General features: G+C 38.8%; 1 protein-coding gene across 1 annotated transcript in view; it reads left to right on the forward strand.

The window, feature by feature from the left end:
• The window catches only part of CNKSR2 (connector enhancer of kinase suppressor of Ras 2), a 177,758-nt gene that overhangs the window by 56,114 nt on the left and 101,817 nt on the right, over positions 1-19,827 (forward strand). Inside the window, exons 7-8 of the mRNA XM_010571380.1 lie at positions 2,434-2,493; positions 7,281-7,349. Of these exons, the coding sequence (XP_010569682.1) occupies positions 2,434-2,493; positions 7,281-7,349 (129 nt within the window). The remainder of the gene's footprint in view (positions 1-2,433; positions 2,494-7,280; positions 7,350-19,827) is intronic.

The raw sequence follows: 19,827 nt of genomic DNA on the forward strand, positions 1-19,827 counted from the left end.
ATTTGACCTGACCGATTCTTGTAAATTCATAGGGACCATGGCATTATCTTTGGACACCTAAGATGTGTATCTGCCAATTTGTTTCAGTACAAATAGAGAGCACACACACTAATCTCCCCTATATTTTTGATTGCTAAAAGTACTGTTGATATTGTGCAGCCACAAGGAGGCAGAGGGGAAAACTTGTAAACATTTGTGATATTCGTATTTCCATTCCCAATCAAACAATATAAGCAAGAAACATCCTCTTCTCTGTGCCTTTTCCCATATATTGCACACTTAAAAAAAAAAAAAGGAGCGGAGGAACGTCAGTGAAAGGGTAGCTCATCTTTCTGTTGCAAAATGGTAACTCTCCCCATTTAAAAGCTGCTTTGTAAACAGAATTATGTTGGCTCTTGCAAAATTAATGTGCCATGGTACTAGTGTAACATTATTAACTTTGCACATGTGGAATAAATATAATCTGGGGGTTTTTTTTGCAGCTCCCCTCTTTCCTCTCTTTCCTAAAGTTTGCAAAATCTCGATTTTAGCCTTTAAAGAAAATTCTGAAGAAGTTCTTTCTCTTCTTTTGCTTTCTCAAAGTCTTTTAAATTTGTAGAAAAGACTAGATTGGATGTGAATTGCACTCCACCACGATAGCATACTTGGATGACCTTACTATCCTTCAGAATAATGCTTCGCACAAAACTAAACACTGTGTAACCATTAAGTGTGAGACTTTATCCTCGGCTTTCACCCTGATGTTTTCAGTCGAAAGCAGTAACTTGCTGTCAATAAAAACAAAGACGTGACTTTCTTCAGAAATTGCTCTCTGTGGGGACCTGACTCAGTTCCTGTCACCATGAAGTCATTGCGATTTCAGCTCTTGCCATGTCGCAGGGTGAATGGTCAGGTCACTTAGATTTTTGGTGGTTTGAGGGCAGGTATGAGTACCAAATAACAGATACCAACGTATCTCAGCCTCTTGTGTGACTCATTACCCTGTCTGTAACATGCGTGTATATTAGTGTTTCCCTACCTCACAGGGGTGTTGTGAGGATAAATGTATAAGAAATTGCCATTCTATATTTGAGATAACCGAGTTAAGCAGGAAACTACATGCATGGAGCCAATCAGTGGAAAAATTGCTGAAGATGCATAGAGGTGTTGGAGTTGAAGGATGATGCTAGGGGCTTCTATCTGTGTAGTAACGAGCAGATTTTTGCTTTGTTCTCTTCTAGCTGTGGCAGCCCAACATGACAGCTGGATTTGGTGCCGTTACTGCTATTTATTGTGCAGAGCAAAATAGGAGTGGAGTTTTGAGACCCCTCTCCTCAGAAATTCATAAAGTCCCTTTTTTTTTTTTTTTTTTTTTTTTTTTTGGGGATATCCACTTAAAAAAGTGACAGATACTTCCTTGTTCCCACTACCAAAATGTCTGTGAGTTCTGGTCCCAAATTAGATTAGACCTGATATGTCTTCTTTGCCTTTACCATACTTAGTCACTTGTGAGTGCACTCTGTTCCTCAGCTAGGAACAGACTTCTTTGTGGCACTGGTTAAAAGGAGAAAAAGTAGGTTATGGAGAGAATGTTTACTCAAGCACTCAGTATTTACCTGCTTTCTGTGAACCGGTCAGGGAAAGGAGATTGCTCAGAAGTTGTTGAATGCTCCGTGTATGCCAATTATCTCTCCTTTTTCCTTCTCTCATTGTCTCAGTGGATGCTGTTCAACTGTTTGAATTATGACTTGATGAAAAACCAGATTTGAGACAGTGTCTCAGACTACCCATGCAGGAACTTCTGACTGTCCATAAGCTATCCCTCCTATTCCATATTTTTTTGAAAGAAGTGGGATAGCTAACAAAGTTGATGTTTAAGTTTTCATCATTGGGTTTTATAGCTGAACTGTTCACTGAGATGAGTGAGGCTATCAGAAAGTCTTAGAGCCATTTTGCAGGCACACTTCAGAGCATTGGTTATCAGTTTGAACGTTATGGTTGCAGCATTGCCTACCAGAGACTCCAGATCTTTTAAAGCTTTCTGTAGCTTCCAAAGCAAAATGGAAGTATTGATCAGCCTAAGGCAATTTGTAATTCTGTTTTTTTTTTGTAATCAGGTGTTGTTACATTTGTAGTTGAAGGAGTGTATTAAAAACACTGGGGAGTATTTATGGAGATGACTGTGGTAAAAGTTTTCATTTGCTTTTGTAAATTAGGACCAGAATCATTTGGGCTGGTGTTCTTGGAGTGTATCAAAAAGCACTTTCCTATCCAGAGACAAATTCCTCATGGCATTTATTAAAAGTCCTCAAATCTTAAAAAAAAAAAAAAAAAAAAAAAAAAAAAAAAAAAAAAAAAAAAAGGCTTTTTTTTTAGAGATATGCAAGTTATGTTTGGATGGTGATGGTTTGTGAAACACTTTAAAAATTCTTTCCCATGATGTCTTTTTCTTAGGGTATGTACATTAAATCAACATATGATGGTCTCCATGTAATTACTGGAACAACAGAAAATGTAAGTATTGTTAATACTGTATGTTCAGACCTGGAAGCCTTTTTGACCTTACCTGTGGTTTATGCTTTCCCTTTGCTATAGACTACATTTTGCTTGCAAAAGTGTGCTAGTTGGCTGTTGAGGACCAATAGCATGTTGGACAGCAGAAACGCTTGTGCTTGTTTACCTCAGAATTGAAAGAGTTCTTCCCATTTGAGGACCAGGAGAATCTGTTTTGATTTGTTCTTGCAAGACACCTACAATGCTGCAGTTGATCAAGACGGGAAGTAGCTGTCTTGGAGTTACCTTGCTCTGTGAATAAAAGATAAATGTCTTTATTATGCATAGGCTGATATGCTGGAGTTTGCTGCAGTATTAGACAAACAGCTTTTATATTTTCCATATGTCAAGCTTTATTTTGTAATAAATGCATGGAAATAAGGACATCCCTTCACAATGGCAAATAACCATGTATTTCTGCATGAACTTCTGAGTAATGCCTACAGAAAGGAACACTTACTACCGGTGTACTAATTCTCACAGAAGGTATTAAACAGCAAGCAAAACATAATAGACTGCTCTTCAAATGCCTCTGAAATCCAACCTCCTTTCCTTGTACACCATATTTAGAGAACTGGCTGTCTGTTAGGAAGAGAGCAACTGATCATTTTGGGGGGAAAGGCTTCTATCCATAATCTTCAGTGAAGATGGAACAAGCACTAAACAACACTGAACTGTTCCATAATGGTTTAGGCAATGCCTTTCAAAGATTTTGATGGCATTTTCTTAAAAGGAAGCTGTCAGAAATGTTTGTTTTATCCTGCTACTGTGTCATACTGTGGAAAGTGCAAACTACCTACGTGGTATTTACAGCTGCTGCATCTGATCTGCAGTGAGGTTCTGTTAACATCTCAATAAAACAGGAATATTGTTTTCACCCCTTCATAGGAGCTGTAATCTGATAGCCTGCCTTCTTTCTGTTTTCTTCTGCTGCAGGCAGGATATCCATGGGTTATACCCAATAGATAATATCTGTTGTAGAACTTGTGTGAATGCCACCTGTCTCAGAGTAAGGAAAACGTAAGGAATTTCAACCTTGAAAACAAAATTCTAGGGAGTCAGACCTACAGGTACAGATACCATCAGTGAAATTAGCAAAACTGAACAAAACCAACAGAACCATAGTTGAGCTTAATCTAGAAAATATATGAAAGAAAGAGGATGGTTTTTACAGTTGACTTTCTCTCAGATTAAAAAAGGAGTCTTTTCTCTCCATGACTTACTAATATTGGATTTAATTTCCCAGGGGCAAAGATAAAAATAAAATCTTAATGCATTCCCTCAAAACTCTTATCTTTTGTGATTCATGAATATAATTTAAAGCCACATCAGGAAGCTTCAGTCGTGATGACTCTTCTGCTGTCGTTACTGACTCTTTCACTCACTGCAACACCCTGGAGGTGTTCACAGCAGACTGAGAAACTGCAGTCTGCTATCTAGGGAAAAAGCTGTTGTGTGTTAAAGTATTTGTGAAAACGAGTAATGCTTTAGAGAAAGTGAGGTGTCTCCTACTTTTAAGCACAGAGTTGCTAGCTGCTTCCTTTAGCCAAAAAAAAAAAAAAAAGTATCATTCTGATAGATGGGAGGAGAAACATCTAAGCAGAATGGCCAGAGCAAGTTCATGATGGTGCAGACATGGTCTGACCTGTTGGGTCTTGACGTGTTTTGACATGTTTACTCTTTGTGATTCAATTTAACTTCCAGGAAACAGTAAGAATCCAAATTCTCTTCCCTTTGAACAAAATTTTGTGGCCTTTTTCTTTCCAATTCTGCTCCTCCAAGTGAAGCATTGGCAGACTTTTTGTCTGACACTTTCCCGAAAGATCACAGAGAAGTACTGGTCTTTTTGATAAACACAGTGGCATGGCAGTGCTAGCCACATTAATGTAACAGCAGTTTTTGTAACCGCAGCTCTGCTTTTTCTGTTTGCCATCTGAGCCATTTGATGTCCAGCTACAAAGCCCATTAGAGTTTGGATCGTGCTGTTCAGCATTAGGAGCCATCTCTCCCAGTGTATCAGCCCGGCAGTTCAAAGCAGCTGAGCTCTGAAACTTGAACTGCGAGAGAGCAGAGTTCCTCACGGGTCAGTGCCCCGTAAGAGCTGCTCTCTGGTGGTCCTGTACCATTAGAGCAAACTGAGGTTTCTGGTTCACGTCTTCTCTCTTTTGTTTGGAAGTAACAAATCTAAAGGGTGTATTGGTCCAGCAAGAGATTACAGCTTGCTTGTTGAGTAGCCCTTTTAGACCATGTCGGAGGGATTCTTTTAATTCACGAAACAAATGTATTCTGCAAATAAGGCCATTTTGTAATTTGTTTTTTCAGTAGAAAAAGAGTATTTTCTAAAGTAATAGCATGCAGTGCATCTCTAGCAGGAGTGTAACTTTGAAGGGGGTGCTCCCAGTGTCCCCGCTTACTGTGCACTGGTTGAGTTTGTGGGGTGCCCTTAGATCTCAGGAAGAGAGGCCTTTCAGAAGAAATAACACCAAAATCTCCACTCTGGGCATGCAGCAAATGTGCTCCAGGGGGTCTAAACTGGTCTTTCAGACAGTGTGGGTATACTGGGGGAATGGGACAAAGACAACATTTAGCCTAAAGGACAAAACTAAATCTATGCTGAAGAATAAGTCCTAAACAGATTCTTGAATAGCTTGTACAGTATCAATGCGTGACCCTCAGCGACAGGTACTTCCATCTGCTGTTCAACTCCCTGTTGAACCGAATTGCCAGCTAATGAAGATATAGCTGTCATGTGACACACTTTGTTCCTCCTGGTAGGACTTCATGAATGGATCTTTTGCTTAATGATCAGCATATACATTAAAAAAAGAAAGCGCTTATCAATTCTCCTCTGTTTTCCTTAAATAGTGATGATAAAAGATACTATTTCTTTGCAGCAAGGTCTGTATTCTTTACTTAGGAGGAAAAAGCAATAAGGAACAAGAACTGCAACCTCTTTGTAAGACCGCAGCCTTGAGATGCCTTTATAAATTATTTTTACTTTACCTTGCAGTGTGCTCAAGGCATAATTGCAATGAGGTTTTTTTTAAAGTAGACTTTTCCAATTTGAAGGTTCTCAGACCATATTTTACTGGCTTGGCAAACTGCTACACAAACTACCTGTTTTGTCAAGATTTAAGCTGCAAGTGCTGAAGTCAATACAAGAGAAAGTTTGTATTGTAATAAAGCCCTGTAGAGTTCAAGGGTAATGACACACGATTTGCTTGCATTTATGTTTTGAAAGTCTTAGGTGTAACTGCATCTGAGCTAAAATAGCAATATTACATAGGAGGATTATAAAGATTGTTAGAGGTATGAATGAGTAAGTGTGAGTAGTGAAATGGCAGGCAGAAGACAGATCATTAGAACATAATCACCAGTGTTAAAATTTTTCCCCATGTCACTCAGCCAACACCTTTAATGCTGAAGTAGTGCCAAAAAGTCAAGGCTGCTGTTCTTTATGTAAGTAAAATTACACTTTTACTAGCCCAGCTTGATTTGGGATGTTCTGAGCAATGTCTTCTAGGACTGCGTCATGAGTGACCCTTCTTTCAGCCTCATGTTTCTCTTGGATAGCTTCCATTTAAACACTGTCCTTAACTTAGGCCCTGAATTACGTGCAATTGCACTAGAAAGTCATGGCGTAGCTATGGGACATGTGTTTTGAATGGGGATGTAGTACATAGCTTATTACAAACAGTCCACATTTCAGGCCTGGAGCATGTTCTCTAGATGACCTCTTATCTCACCTGAAAATGAATTTAATTGCATTCCTTTCTGCAAAATTCATAGCAGCATTTTGGAAACCTACTCCTGAGCAGCTTGGTTTTTTTTTTTCAAACTGTCAGTCTCACCTTCTAGCTTTAAGTTGATAAAGTGCCTTCACAGGCTGGCAGCCACAGTTATTGAGAGAAAAAAATCAAAGTGTTGTCACTCTATGAAAAGCTGAAGGAACTTATTTTCCTCTAAACTTGGAGGTATTTACCTCCAGAAAACAGTTGGTCTACTGTAAATATAGAAGACAAAAGAAGGAAAAGTTTTGGGGGGCTGTCACTTTATGGGGGACAGTTGGGCTTTTTGTTTGGATTTTTGTTGTTGTTGAGGTGTTTTATTGAGGCAAAATCAAAGAACAAAACTACTTTGCTTTTTGAAATGTGATTTTTTTTGTAGGATTTTGATGCTGGTTGCATTTCTTTCACCCTAATAATGATCAGAAACTAAGTTACCGTGTAACTTACGTGATCTTCCTAGCTGGTACCTAACCTAATCCTCTCTCCTTGTGTAGTCTTTGAAGAATAGTAATTTACTGAAGTTCTCTGCAACATAATGAAACATTGTAGAATAAAAAAGCAATCTTGTGATATTTTTTTTATGAGGAGTTGCCAATTAGTCTTGATAGGTTAAAAATTCAGTCAAAGATTGGCTTTCAGGGCTTAAGAGATGTCAGGCAGATTAAAGCACTCTTTTGGCAGAGTGAAATTAAAACAAAATCCTTAGGACTCGGTTACACTTTAATAAAAAATTATTCATACCTTTCTTAACATTTGATTGTATTGTGCACAGTAGTACAGATTATTTTTCTCCAACAACAATGAATTGAATTATTAAATATTACTTTAATTCTTTATTTCACAGTAGAATGTCATTATCAGTCTAACCTGATTTACATAGCTTAGCAATCATACTGCTGAAAGAGAGATGATGACCAGTAAGAACTGTATTCTTTATCATCTCTTTTATTTTAAATTCAGTCACCTGCAGATCGGTGCAAGAAAATCCATGCTGGGGATGAAGTGATTCAAGTTAACCACCAAACTGTGGTATGTATAACTATGTTCTGTGTCAATTGGAGAAAGAGGTGTCATGGCACATCAGCATGTGTAGAGAAGAAATGTGTAGAAAAATGTGTTTTTATAAATCATTATTTGTTCTAACATCTAAATTTTCCTTTTCTCTTTTGAAACCACACAGTTCTTAAGTTAAGCCCTGATCCTCTGAGTATCACTGGAGGTATCAATTAGGCTAAATAGCTGTGGCTTGGGAGATATGTTAGGGTGGTTTCTGCTTACCCATGCTCTGTTAATAAACAGTTGGGTTTAGTGTAATGGAAGGTTTCAGTTGAAGGGATGCAGGGAGTTGGAAATGTGCCTTTGTGGGTTTAAGATCAAGATTACTTCCCGGAAGCTGGAAAACATACTACTTTCCAAATCTACTGGAATGTGTAGAACATGGTTTTCGAGAACAAAAGCATGTAAAATTCCCATAGGGTGCTTAGCTTAATTTAAATACAGATTTTTAAACTTGGAAAGTTAAGATGAAACAAATCTTTCAGATGTGATAAGCAAGAAAACTAACACCATGCAAATTGTTCTTTGTGTGAACAGATGCATGTTGCTTCCTGGTGATTTTATTTAGGATTGGTGAACTGTTAAAATAAAATTACCTTTTCTAAGGTAAGGCTTCGTAACAGAAAAGAGCAGACTGTCAGTATAGAAAGCAACTATACTTTTTCCAAAGTATAAGGTTTCTTAAGAGTAGTGAAAGTCAATATATGATATTAATTACATGTGTCCTTGTGAGCAATTTAACTGACAAAAAAAATATCCTAGATCGCCATTATTAATATAGAAGATGTTTGTTAAAAGTGTGTTTTGTCATTCCCCATGGGGTTCCGCTTCTAGGTTTAGGCCATTGTACATCATGTCAGCTCCTCTGCACAAATTAGTGCAATATTTCAGTTTACACTCCAGCTAAGTTTGATAGCAAATATACAGTACATATGTGGACCTTAACTGATGAGAAGCTATCTTTTGAGCTATGCAATGTAATTTGATAAATCTGAGCAGCTTAGGGTGAATTTTATTACTTTTTTTGGCCATATAGATTCTTAGTAAGTACTGTATCCCATGATTACTTACATGTACAGTTGATGACTAATTTCTTTATATTTCTGCACTAAGAAAGCTCATGACATCACTTTAATATGAAAAACATTTTAGAACATTATTATATTGGCTATCAAAATGTATACACATCTGAAGAAGCACATCAACAAGCATTTGATCCTTATGCTAGCTAGTTTTTCCAGCAAATTCTGATGGTGCTATATAGCAAAGTTGCCTTGTCAACTTGAAAATTTCCAATCAACTAGGTGTTTATTCTCGTTTTCTTGGCACATTTACACTGCATTTATTTGATGGAAAGATCAGATTCTTACTCCTAACACTAATAATAAAAACGTTTTGACAAGCCTTAAGATGAGCTTTCTTACCTAGTTGGATGGAATTTCGAATGTGGGATTGGAGTGTTTTGGCTCTTGCATTAGTGAATCTAGGTATTTTGAGATGTACAGAAAAAAGAGTTGATTGTAGCTCTAGGAAAAAAGACCATAGGGAGCTAAGACAATTTAATTTTTAGCAGTAACATTTGCTGTAGAGGATACGTGTAGTAGTAGGCTAAATCACACATTTACATATGTCCTTGCTTTGTTGTATCAACAATATAATTAAAATAATTGACATCGTTGATATTGTATACAAGTAACTTCCTTGTATTTTAGTGTCGCTTTCCCACAGTGAGAGTCAGCTGGCGTTCTCTTAGAAATGTGATAGCACCTCCCAAATTACTTTTACAGAGGTGCACTTCATTCACTTTCCAATTTATAAAGCCCAAGTTCTTGCTCTTTTCTATAAATGTTGCAGTATTATTTTAATCCTTTTATTTCTTTTGGCAAGAGTCTAAGTCAGTCCTTTTGTACTCTGGCCCCTGTCATAATGAATTTACTGTGCAGTTCTAGGAATCTTTTTTTTCTGGGGAGAAGAGATATTATTCCTTACAGTGATTCTTACTTCAGAGATAAATAATTCTGAAGATATTACATTTTGTCTTTTCTGTTTATAGCATTTTTTTTACACTTCATATACTGCTTATCAGTTGATAAACAGATCCTATGCTTTCAACTTGCTCCTTGTAACTGATCATACATTATCATTTGTAGTTACTATAGAAATAACTATGACTAAATTTTTTAAAGATTTAACTAGAGCAATAGGGAAGTATTGTTCACATGTAACTTAGGTGATGTCTTGTACTTGGAGAATCAAAATCTAAAAAAAAAATCTAACTTTAAATTTATTTTAGAGATAAAACTTTTTTTCTGTATTTTCTTCAGTTATTTCAGTGTATTCTGTTTGTTGAAGTGAAGTTAATACCTGGGTTTTAGTACTTTTAGTTCTTTCAGAAAGCCTACTGGCTTTCAGATAAGCAGCATGACAAAGTAGGAGAATAGTTAAGTGACTTACACTGATTTTTATTATACATGTCCTAATACTGGGTGTCAAATAGTTTTAAATTCTCTATTGACATCCTCTCTTTGCTTGTATTGATGCTTAATCTTCATACTATTTTGTTTGGCAGTGAAATCAAAGGATTTAGAGTGATTACCCTGATCTTTTGTGATGTTGATAGAAAACATGCATAACGATGTATTCCACTTGTTGCTGGCAGGATGTCTGGAATGTAAATATCTTCTGAATTTTTAAAATAAAAAAATAATAAGATTATGCCTAAAGTCAGTGAAAAGTTAATGTTCAGAAAACTGTCCTTTAAATTGTGGTTTATTGAGGTTAGATAGCTATGTGAATCTTCTGTGTCAGTTTTGCCTTACAGAGTAGAATTTTTTTTTAAACAGCTGTGTAACTAAGAGGCATGACTCCCCCATTAAAATTCAGAGGATTTAGGCACTGTCTTCTCTTAAACTTCACTGTAAATTCCATCCTTAATCTCCTCTAAAAGCCTGTCTGTCTAAAATATTTCCAATGTAAACAAACAAAAAAGTCATTAAGGCAATTCAGAATTTGCACTGTACTGCAGTACTCATGTTTCTGCCCATATATAATTCAAGAGTGTATTTTGCCTCGAGATAGTCCTTTTAAACAACTGAAAGTGCAGGAAACAATATTATTGCTTACATGAATTATTACTGTTGTCTTTGTGGTTGCATCAGTGATAAAGCAGTAGAGAAATACTCCAAGCAGAAAACAGGGAGGTATAGACTCAGGATGGTGTAGGATTCTTGAATAACAGGCTGTTCTTGTATCATCTCCTGTGCATAGTTTCTTTATTTTGGAGGCATTTTTGGCACATTGCATATACTTCTAATACAAGTATGATATAGATTATGGATTTAATACAAATATGATATGACACGTGATAGACATGTGGATTCCCAAAATTTGTGTTTGTTGGCTAAAACTCATCAGAATGATTGTAAATGTAGATGATGGAAAAAATGTGTTTAATTTGGCAAAATAGGTGAAGACAGTCAGTTACCAATCTGTTTCATGTAGAAGCTGGTATGTTTAATGTCTTTAACACCTATAAGTTGCTGTTGAAATTGGATTTTTTGGAATCATGTAGTATATAGATAACACGTAGCTTTTATGTGGCATGTTCCTTAGTGTGGAAACTCCTGTGGGCTCTTGTGGGCCAAGCCAAGTCCACAGAAGTGAGTTGCTGGAATTCTTTTTGTATTTACAGTACAAAAACTTGGAAAAGATTTTGCTAAAATTCCTCTGAAACATGATGGATACATTTACAAGATCATACCTTGCTTTTCTGCAAGGGTAAACACTTAAGACAGGTATGATACCTTTCTAGATCCTTACCCTAATTTAATCTTTGTTTAGAAAAAGTAAGGAACAGTTTTTTTAAGATTCACTGTACAATTAGTGAGAAGAGTTCAACTTCAACAGAACCTCCCAGGGTTTGTGGGGAGCTGGGAAATTCCAGCTGATAGGAAATGCTGAACTTGGGGTGCATATGAATCTGGAGCGTATGCATCCAAAATGGAGTTTGCAGTAGGTGTCTTATTTGGGGAAAAACAAAACATCTATAAGTAGAAAAATGGCGTTGCCAATATTTCTGTTTATTCAGTTCTTCTGCACTGTTTAGCAGGATCTGTTTCAGATCCAAGCTAGGTTTTTTTTTTGAACACAGATATTTCATTTAAGGCCTTATTAACTTGGCTTTGAAGGAAATGGTATTTCTAAAGAGATTCAGCGGGGAAGTGGGCTGGAGGGGTGTAAGGGAGAGGACAGCAGTGTCAGTCCAAGATTTTGCCATTACGTGTTTGACACCTTATACAACAACTTCCACTAACAACATCTTTCATTTAAAATAATATTTTTATTCTCTTATGATGCTTGACTTGAACAATAAAACAGTGCAGCAAGATCATAAAAGTTCAAAAGAAATATGCCTGTGCTCAGCTTCCTTCTGTTGCTGTCATGGATGTGCTTTTATGGAAGAGGAGATAGAGTAATAGCTCCCAAATCATGATTTTAATCCTCTCCAAATCCTTGGGCTCTCTCTGTTTATAATGGTTTGGTAAATGTTAACAGAAATATTTAAAGGTAGGTGGGATTTACATCTAAAAGCTTTTTAGGTCTATTCAGAAATGTTAATGGAAGTCTTTATAGCAGTAACCTCGTTCTCTGCAGGGCTCTGTCCTGAGCTCTCTGTAGTTGTCAGGATATGAGGACTGTACTTCGATTTTGGCAAATGTAGTCTGTCCTCCAAATGCCCTCTCAAAATTTCAGTTTAATTCTTTATTCTTTTTTTTCAATCTCCATAAGTATTGTGTAATACTGATAAAGGAGCTAAATTGTCATGATCCTCTCAAAATGAAAAATCTTTTTGTGAATTTGCAATTCCCTTTAGTGTGGAATTTGCGTTGAGATTATATGGTGTTATTTATGATCTCTTTTCTACATAGATGTGCAAATACACATAGAAATATATTATTTCATATCCCATATGTCAGGGAAGTGTGATATTGCAGAAATGAAATGTGTGAGGAAAGATGATGTTTTGTTTCCCAATGGTGAGTGCAAATGTTTTTACATGAGTATAAATGAAAAAGAGAAACAACTTGACAAATTTCACAAATACAGATTAATTATGTCGTGCTTTCCAAGAAATATTCTCCAGGGAGAAAGGATTCTCAGGTACTCTGAAGAGGAGGTAGGAGTTAGTCTTTTAAGGAGTTAGGAAAGCGGGCATTTTTGTGTATGTAGATAGATTTCATTTTAGTTTTCCACAAATGTTTTTTAAATGAAGTAAATATTTGGGAAAATAAAATTAATGGAGGTCATCGGCAGTAGCTCCATGGATAAAGTGTCTCTGCTTTGAGAACTGCCCCACTCGGATTTGGAGTTTGGAGTTTGAATGGGTGAGGACTCTCTGCCATTTCTGCAGCGCAAATGCTGGGTGCTCTTGTCCATGGAATCTGTTTTTCATTAATCCTGGGGCTTGTTCGGAGCTGTGAAAACGCACACCACTGATGAGCACAGGCTCATTTTTATGTAACGAGCGTGATGTGTCAGTGTGGGCATCCACTTGCACTTCTAAGTCTGGCACGACAAATCGGCTAACAAACAAGTCGTTGTTGCATCTGTGTTAGAGCAGCGTACGCTTGGCCAGCCCACGCTGTTTCTTATTGCTGCCAAACTTTAAATAATTTCCCATTTTTCATTCCACATGAAATTTTCATGCTTAACTACACACCTGTGTCACCAGCTAGTGGAATTAGTTCAGTTGCAGCAGAAAGCCACGCTGTGCTGCCTTTCAGGAGCTACCCCTCTCCTAGATGATACCAGAGCTTAACTATGTGAGCGCTTCTAGCTTAATTTAAAGTCAACCTGCTTGGCTTAGCTGAAAGCATTAACCCTGGTTGACAGTGCCCCAAAATGGAAAGGAACACTGGCAGGGTGACTCATAAGTCACAAGTGGTCACGGAAACTGCTCCTCACTGCCTCAGGCTTTGTGCGTGGCAGGTTTGGTCCTGCAACCCCAGCACCGACATCCCACTTTCCGTGTGCTTTTGGATCTGCGCTCCAGAGCACCTGATCCCCCCCTCTGCTGCCGTTACTGTGCACTACAGCATTTGAAGAATATGTGCTGGGCGTGTTAAGCCTCCCCTGTGGGACTGGTACGCTGTCGATGGAGCTGTGTAAAAGCCAAGCGCTGAGAAGTTCGGATTACTGTAGGAGTCCTTTCAGGAAGGAATAGAAGAAACTGGTGCAACGGAAGATGCCCATCCTCTCATATGACTGGGACGTGGGTTCGGTGGCCATACACTGTATTTCTAGAAGCCTTCCCTGCCAGCTGGTTGTGGTCTTGGTCACCGGTTGCCATCTGCTGTGTCCCCCAGCTCACTCAAAACCGTAGGGTCTTCTGTTGTGGCTGTGCCCCAGAATGGACAGCTCTATTATCGGTGAGCCCTGGTAGTTTACTCATGTGATTAGATGAACATATAGGAATAGCCACTCAGCAGACTATTGACTTCTTCCATTATTTTTCTTTGGGGAAAAGAAGTTGTTCTTTTGTAATTGATGACATAGACTGCTCTGTGTGGCAGTGGCTGCAGTTTGGGAATACACAGTTGGGCTGACTTTGAAGGCACCAATGTGTCTTTTAGAAGCAGTGTAATTGTATTAAGATGCTGCTGCAGTATCAGTTGACGTTTTTGTGGATGTCACCGGTGGGCCTTCATAGTTTCACCACTGGTGATAGCCAAGTGACTGAGTCTGTAGCCAAATCAAGTATTTCTATACAAGCTATACGTATGACCATACTCCTGAGGGTGTATCTGCTAAGAACTGCTGCAGTATTCTTTGGAGTATTCTTGTGATCTAATTGTTAAATTCGTCTTTCTGTACAGAACATACTGGGAGATGATGGATTTTAATTTATTTATTTTGTGCAGTTGTTTTATGTTTTGCTTTTTTTCCCATATGGTAGTGTTTCCATAGGAAAAAAAAGTCCTCTAAGAGGTGCTGTAAATGGTATTAATATTTCCAACAGAAATACCGGAAGACAATGTGCTGCCAAAAACTTTTTGCATATATTCCTGATAAAAATTATTTTCATACTCTCATAGTAGTTGCTACTGACTACTGATCTTGGTACAATTTGTATTTGCAGGCAATTTAAATTACAGTGTTAACAGTGTGTTCTTGATAGTGAGAATACTGCAAATTCTGCAGTTAAAATAATTCTTTCAAAATTTCTTAGTCTCTGGTGTGTGAAATGTACGATTAGAGCATATGTTTTATTCCCAGGTAGCAGATAATAAGTAGAATTGGAGGTTTTGATTGTTAACTATGTTGATGCCTATAGAACAGAATACAGAGTATATTACTCTTTCTGCCTCATAAGAACAGGCTGAAAGGCTTACTGTTAGTGTCAGTTCAGGTATGTGTATTTGGAAGGGGAGGCAGCTATTATTCTGCTGCTAATAATCTCCCTTTTAACTGACATTGCTGAAAATTGAAGTACGCTGTAGAGAAGGAGATGAAAGGTAAGGAGAGACGTCTTCAAAGTTGTGCAAATTACTTGGCTGATACTACAGTTGTGCGCAGCCTGGACCACGTGTGAGTTAGCATTCAGTAGTTTTGAATACCTCTGTGCTTTGTGCAGGTAGCAGCTGTGTAAATTACACAGCTGATCTTCAGGTTCCAGCCTGATCTTCTGTTGCATAATTCATTATCTTATTCTGATGAAGTTAGGAGGTAATTGTGAGGAAGTGTAAGACGGTGATAGTTGTAAAAGTAGAGCACAACAGTAAGAAAAGGAAGTTAATGCTGTGTCATGAGGGAACAAAAATTAAAGCAGGGAGATTCTATGCCTGATTTGAGTAGATGTACTCTGAATATGTAAATTTTTATTAAAAAAAAAAACCCTCAGTACTGGCTTAGAACATCTCAGTGGCTTGAACGTTATACGTAGTCTATGGCTGATTATTTTAATAGCAGTAAAGTGGAAAAAGAAAAGAACTCTCATGGCTAAATAATTACTGCTTTATTATAACAATTTTTTTTTAACTCCCTATCCTTGTCCTTCCTTTAGCTAAGTGATGCTACGTAAGTTTTCAGCTCACTCAAAGGCTTTTGGCGTTTTGGTTTTTTTTCGGTTGCTCGGTTATTAGTGACCTTTAAGGTTTTGAGGTTGTTTTTTTTTTTAATTTCTTTGTACACATGTTAGTTTATTTTCACTGTACAAATTCAGTCTCAAGAAACATCTGTTTCAAGGATAGCAGCACTATTTAGCTGCAGGGCAGCTGGGCATCTCAGGTAGTTTATTTATACACTGAAAAGTGGGAGCGTGTCAAAGACTGTTGGAATTACAGACTCACTGGAATCATTCTAAAATATTAAGTTGCGATAATGTAAATCTAATCTGAAACAGAATTATTTATATATGTGTGTATGCATGTAGGTTTATTTATTATTTTAATTCCAGGACAAATTCCCCATTTGGGGAATTTGAATATGAGAATACGCAATGCACGCACGCGCGTGCCTCAAATTCCCATTGTGAGCTGAAGCACGCAGCAGCACAAACGAGTCAGTGTAAGGCAGATGTGGCTGTGGTGGGTTAACACGGCAGGGTCGCTCCCGAGCAGCATGTTCCTTACGCCGTGTGGAGCACAGAGAACTGGGCTGTTCCCTTCCCCCGAGGAAGGATGAGGCCACCCACATCCATACCGCAGCTTAAATCTGCGGGAAACTTGGGTGTGATCCAGCCTGCCTCAATCCTGCCTGAGCCTTCGGCTCGTACCACCAACTCTCTGCGCCTGCTTAGACGTTTATCAGCACTTAAGTTTCTTTAGTGCTCACCTGTGGCCACCCAGGGATGCTCTTCTCGGGCAGCGGAGGTCTGACCCTTGCTGGGAGCCCTGCCGAAACGGACGTAGGCAGCTGGGCTTTCCGTACCTTCCCTGGAAGCTCCTGAAAATGAGGCCAGGTGAGGAGTCTGGAGGCAGCATCTTTATTCCCATAGTAGTTTAGTGTCTGTGCCCTTGCTGAAGAAGGGGTAGGGGCTGCTCATCACAACGTGGCTTTCAGACCCTGTTCCCTGCTGTATGTGTGTGGTTTGTATTGCGTTTATATTACACAAAAAAGCGGTCACTGGGAACTGGGGCCAGAACCCTCGTTTCCCTGCTCCTGGCGTGGGGACCTGGTGGTTTCTTGCCTGTTGTGTGGCTGGGCTTCGTACACGTGTATTCCCATCAGCGCAGGGCTTTGCCTTCAGGGAAGCCCTTTAACCTGGAACTATGCACCTCTTGGTGCTTGAGACACCTCTCCAGGGTTTGAAAGGCTGAATTTAGTCCCCTTGAGGCTAAATAATGCTGAGATCCACATTCCGCAAGTGGATGGAAGGCTGGATGAAACCCCTCCCAGCTGCCAGTGCCTGTCTCTTCTGGTTATCTGTACTCCTGGTTGAAGAGAGAGGAGCCTTACCATCATCGTGCTGGTGACAGTGTCACTGTGGGGAAGAGCAGGCACCCAAGTGAGGGAGGATGCCTCAAATTTCAGAGGTATACCAAAACTGAGAGAACTGCAGTCAACCCCATTTTTTAGAGCCATACCATGAAATAGGGAAGTGAGACACTTTTTCCTCAAAAATTGTACCTAGTCACTGACTTTACATCTGTCAAATAGGATATAATCAAACCCATGAAGTTGGAGTCTTTGCTGTTCCCAACAAATATCGTTTATTTGTTCTAGGATGTTGCTAGCAATGACTCAAAAGCAAAACAGTGAGGTAGCTCTGAACTGAAGGTTGATTCTATCAGTGAGAAGTGAAAGGTAAGCATTGTTGTTAAACACTGTCCAAGCTTCAATACAGAACTGGTTCTGTGTCCCTGGATAATTCAAGTTTCAGTTCCCTCACGGATAAAACAGATGCTTGTCTCCGTTACCGAGGTGCACTGTTGTCATGTAGCCAACATTTGTGAAGTTTGTTGAATTATGGTGGAACTGAGCTGTGCAAATACCTAAAAGGAGCAAGGTAATAAAATCAGTCAGAAGTTAGGCTCTGGATCAGATACATTTTCTGACAGGGAAATGCGATTAGAGCAGCTTAATGAGAGGCAGTACCTTCCGTATTGAGCTCTCCGTTTGGGTCCTAACTTAGTTTATTCTTGGGAAAGTCTCTTAATCGTGAGCTTTAGTTTACATAGCCAAAAATGAATATAAAAATTACTTATTTCATAGTTTGGTGGTAGTAGCAAAAGTTTTAGTGAAACATCAGGATTTTCTCAAGTAAAGGATGTGATTTTCTTCAATGTACTTTACATACAAACTGTGTTGCTGTGACTTTGGGCAACGGTACAGTACGGTATGATCACTGACATTCTAGGGATGCACGGAACTGACTTTAACATTGGATTAAAATTGCATTTATTTAGATAACATAGCCAAAACACTCTTTAATTAGAATTGCAGCGTATGCAATCACAATATTATTAACCTCTCCTCTTTGGGAGAAAACTGTTATGTAAGCCTGGATGTTCGTTATCATGCTAGCTTAAGAAGCTGGATAAATCCCTGAAAGGCATCTGCTTCTCCTACCGCATACAGATACAGCTTTCATCTCTGTGGTAGTCCATGTTGTAAACATCCTTCTGTGGTTTCCTCACCCAATAATGTTTTCTGGGGGTGGAAGACCTATGGCCTTCCATTATTTTTTAGCCTTTTCAGGCATCTGCAGCTGGGGGAAGGGAAGGAGATGCTTGCTGCTAACATATGTGTTTCATAGGGCTGCCAGCTGACCATCCTCATTTCTGGCCAGTGTTTATGGAAATCAATCTGTTAATTTACCAGCATGACGCCAGATAGTTTCTGGTCAGATTCTGACTCGCTTAAAAACATGCTAGGTTTGATAGTGATTTGAAGTGCAGTGTTGGTTGGTTGTTTTTTTTCTTATGCACTAATTCTTATTTATAAAATGCAAGATGTTTGATAGATATGGAAGTGCTTAAAAAAACACCCATTTCTTAAGGTGAATACACTTTTCTCCTAGAAATTCTTTTTTTTTTTTTCCTGAAAAATGAGTAAAAACTTGAAGCTTGAAATGGTTGATAAGCCGAAGAGCTCTCGCTGCATGCACTTAGGCAACATTGAAAGAATAAGAATTTTGATTATCTCCCCATTCCAGTAACTTTTTAAAATTAAACATTAGAGTGGATTTTGCATATTTGCTTAGCTAGAAAATAGCACATGGCTTTGCAGGTTATATTTAGCAGGAGGATATTACTTTTCCTTCAAAAGTGTGAAGATATTACTACTTTTCCCTTTTACAAATCTGCAAGTCAGGAAAGAATTACTGTAACTGGCGGAAAAAAAAACCCCAACGTTTTCTTTTCATGGAAGCAAAAAGCTCCCATTAAATTTTGTGGGACTCTGGTGACCCTTTGAACAGGAACACGCCTGTAAAAATGTGGACTCTGTTCTATTTATCATTTGACTATAATTCCACCCTCTAGATGATGTAGTTTCAGTGTGTATTAGATTTGCACACTGCCTTTAAATGACGCAGCTGTTCCATGGTTTCTTTGGGATACATGTGTTAGATTTTTCAGACTGTAGGTTATTTAGTACTGGATCTTGTAGCATCCTAAAAATACTTGGTTTAGGTCCATCCAATTGTATTTGAGCTGCCTGCATGTTAATACTTTACAGAGCTCCTCTCTGGCTCATAACGTACAGCAGTACTCACAGAAGTCATGAATGAGCACAGAAATTTTGGAATACTGTCATGGGTGCGTCTGTGTGGAAAAAAAAGATTCGATGAATGGTCACACTTACTTTCAGAAAAAGGGAAGATTACTACCAATTTTCCAAGCTTGTCATGAAGGGGACAATAGGTTCATCTGGGGAAAAAAGGTCATTACTTTAAAAGCAACTTTTTAATAGTTTAAAATGTTAAAGTTCTTGGCAATTTAGAATAGGAATTCAAAATAAGGGTTCTGTTTCAGGCTGTTGTAATATTGTCATCCAGATGTGCTTGCTGTAAGCCAAAGAAACATCGGGGTCTTTTAAAATATGCCTCATCTTGCTCGGGGACATCTTCTTTCCCCAGGTGGCGGCTGGGGGAGCAGACCTTTACCAGCACCCCCTGCCAAAGCTTCCTGCTGTTTGGGGTAGTGGGTGCTGGCACACTCCAGGTGGTGGAGAAGTGTGCTGCTCCCTCGCTCTCCTCTCCCTCTTTCCCCCAGTTCCCCATCTTTGCGTGCTGTGCTCGCCTTCCCGTGCTGCTCCTCGAGCCCATCGCCCTCCTCCTTCCTCACCAAAAAACCCCTGTGGCCCCGACCTCGGCCGTGAGCTGCACCGGCAGCCAGGAGTGATTCGGGCACCGCGCAGCAAAACCCAGCGCTGGGCTTAGGCTGCCGCTCGAGAGACCTCTCCTGACCACTGCTTGCTGATGGCACTTGGTTTAACGATGTAAATTTAT

Source organism: Haliaeetus leucocephalus, unplaced genomic scaffold (genome assembly GCF_000737465.1).
Source record: "Haliaeetus leucocephalus isolate CR32 unplaced genomic scaffold, Haliaeetus_leucocephalus-4.0 Scaffold317, whole genome shotgun sequence".
Classification (NCBI taxonomy): Eukaryota; Metazoa; Chordata; class Aves; order Accipitriformes; family Accipitridae; genus Haliaeetus; species Haliaeetus leucocephalus.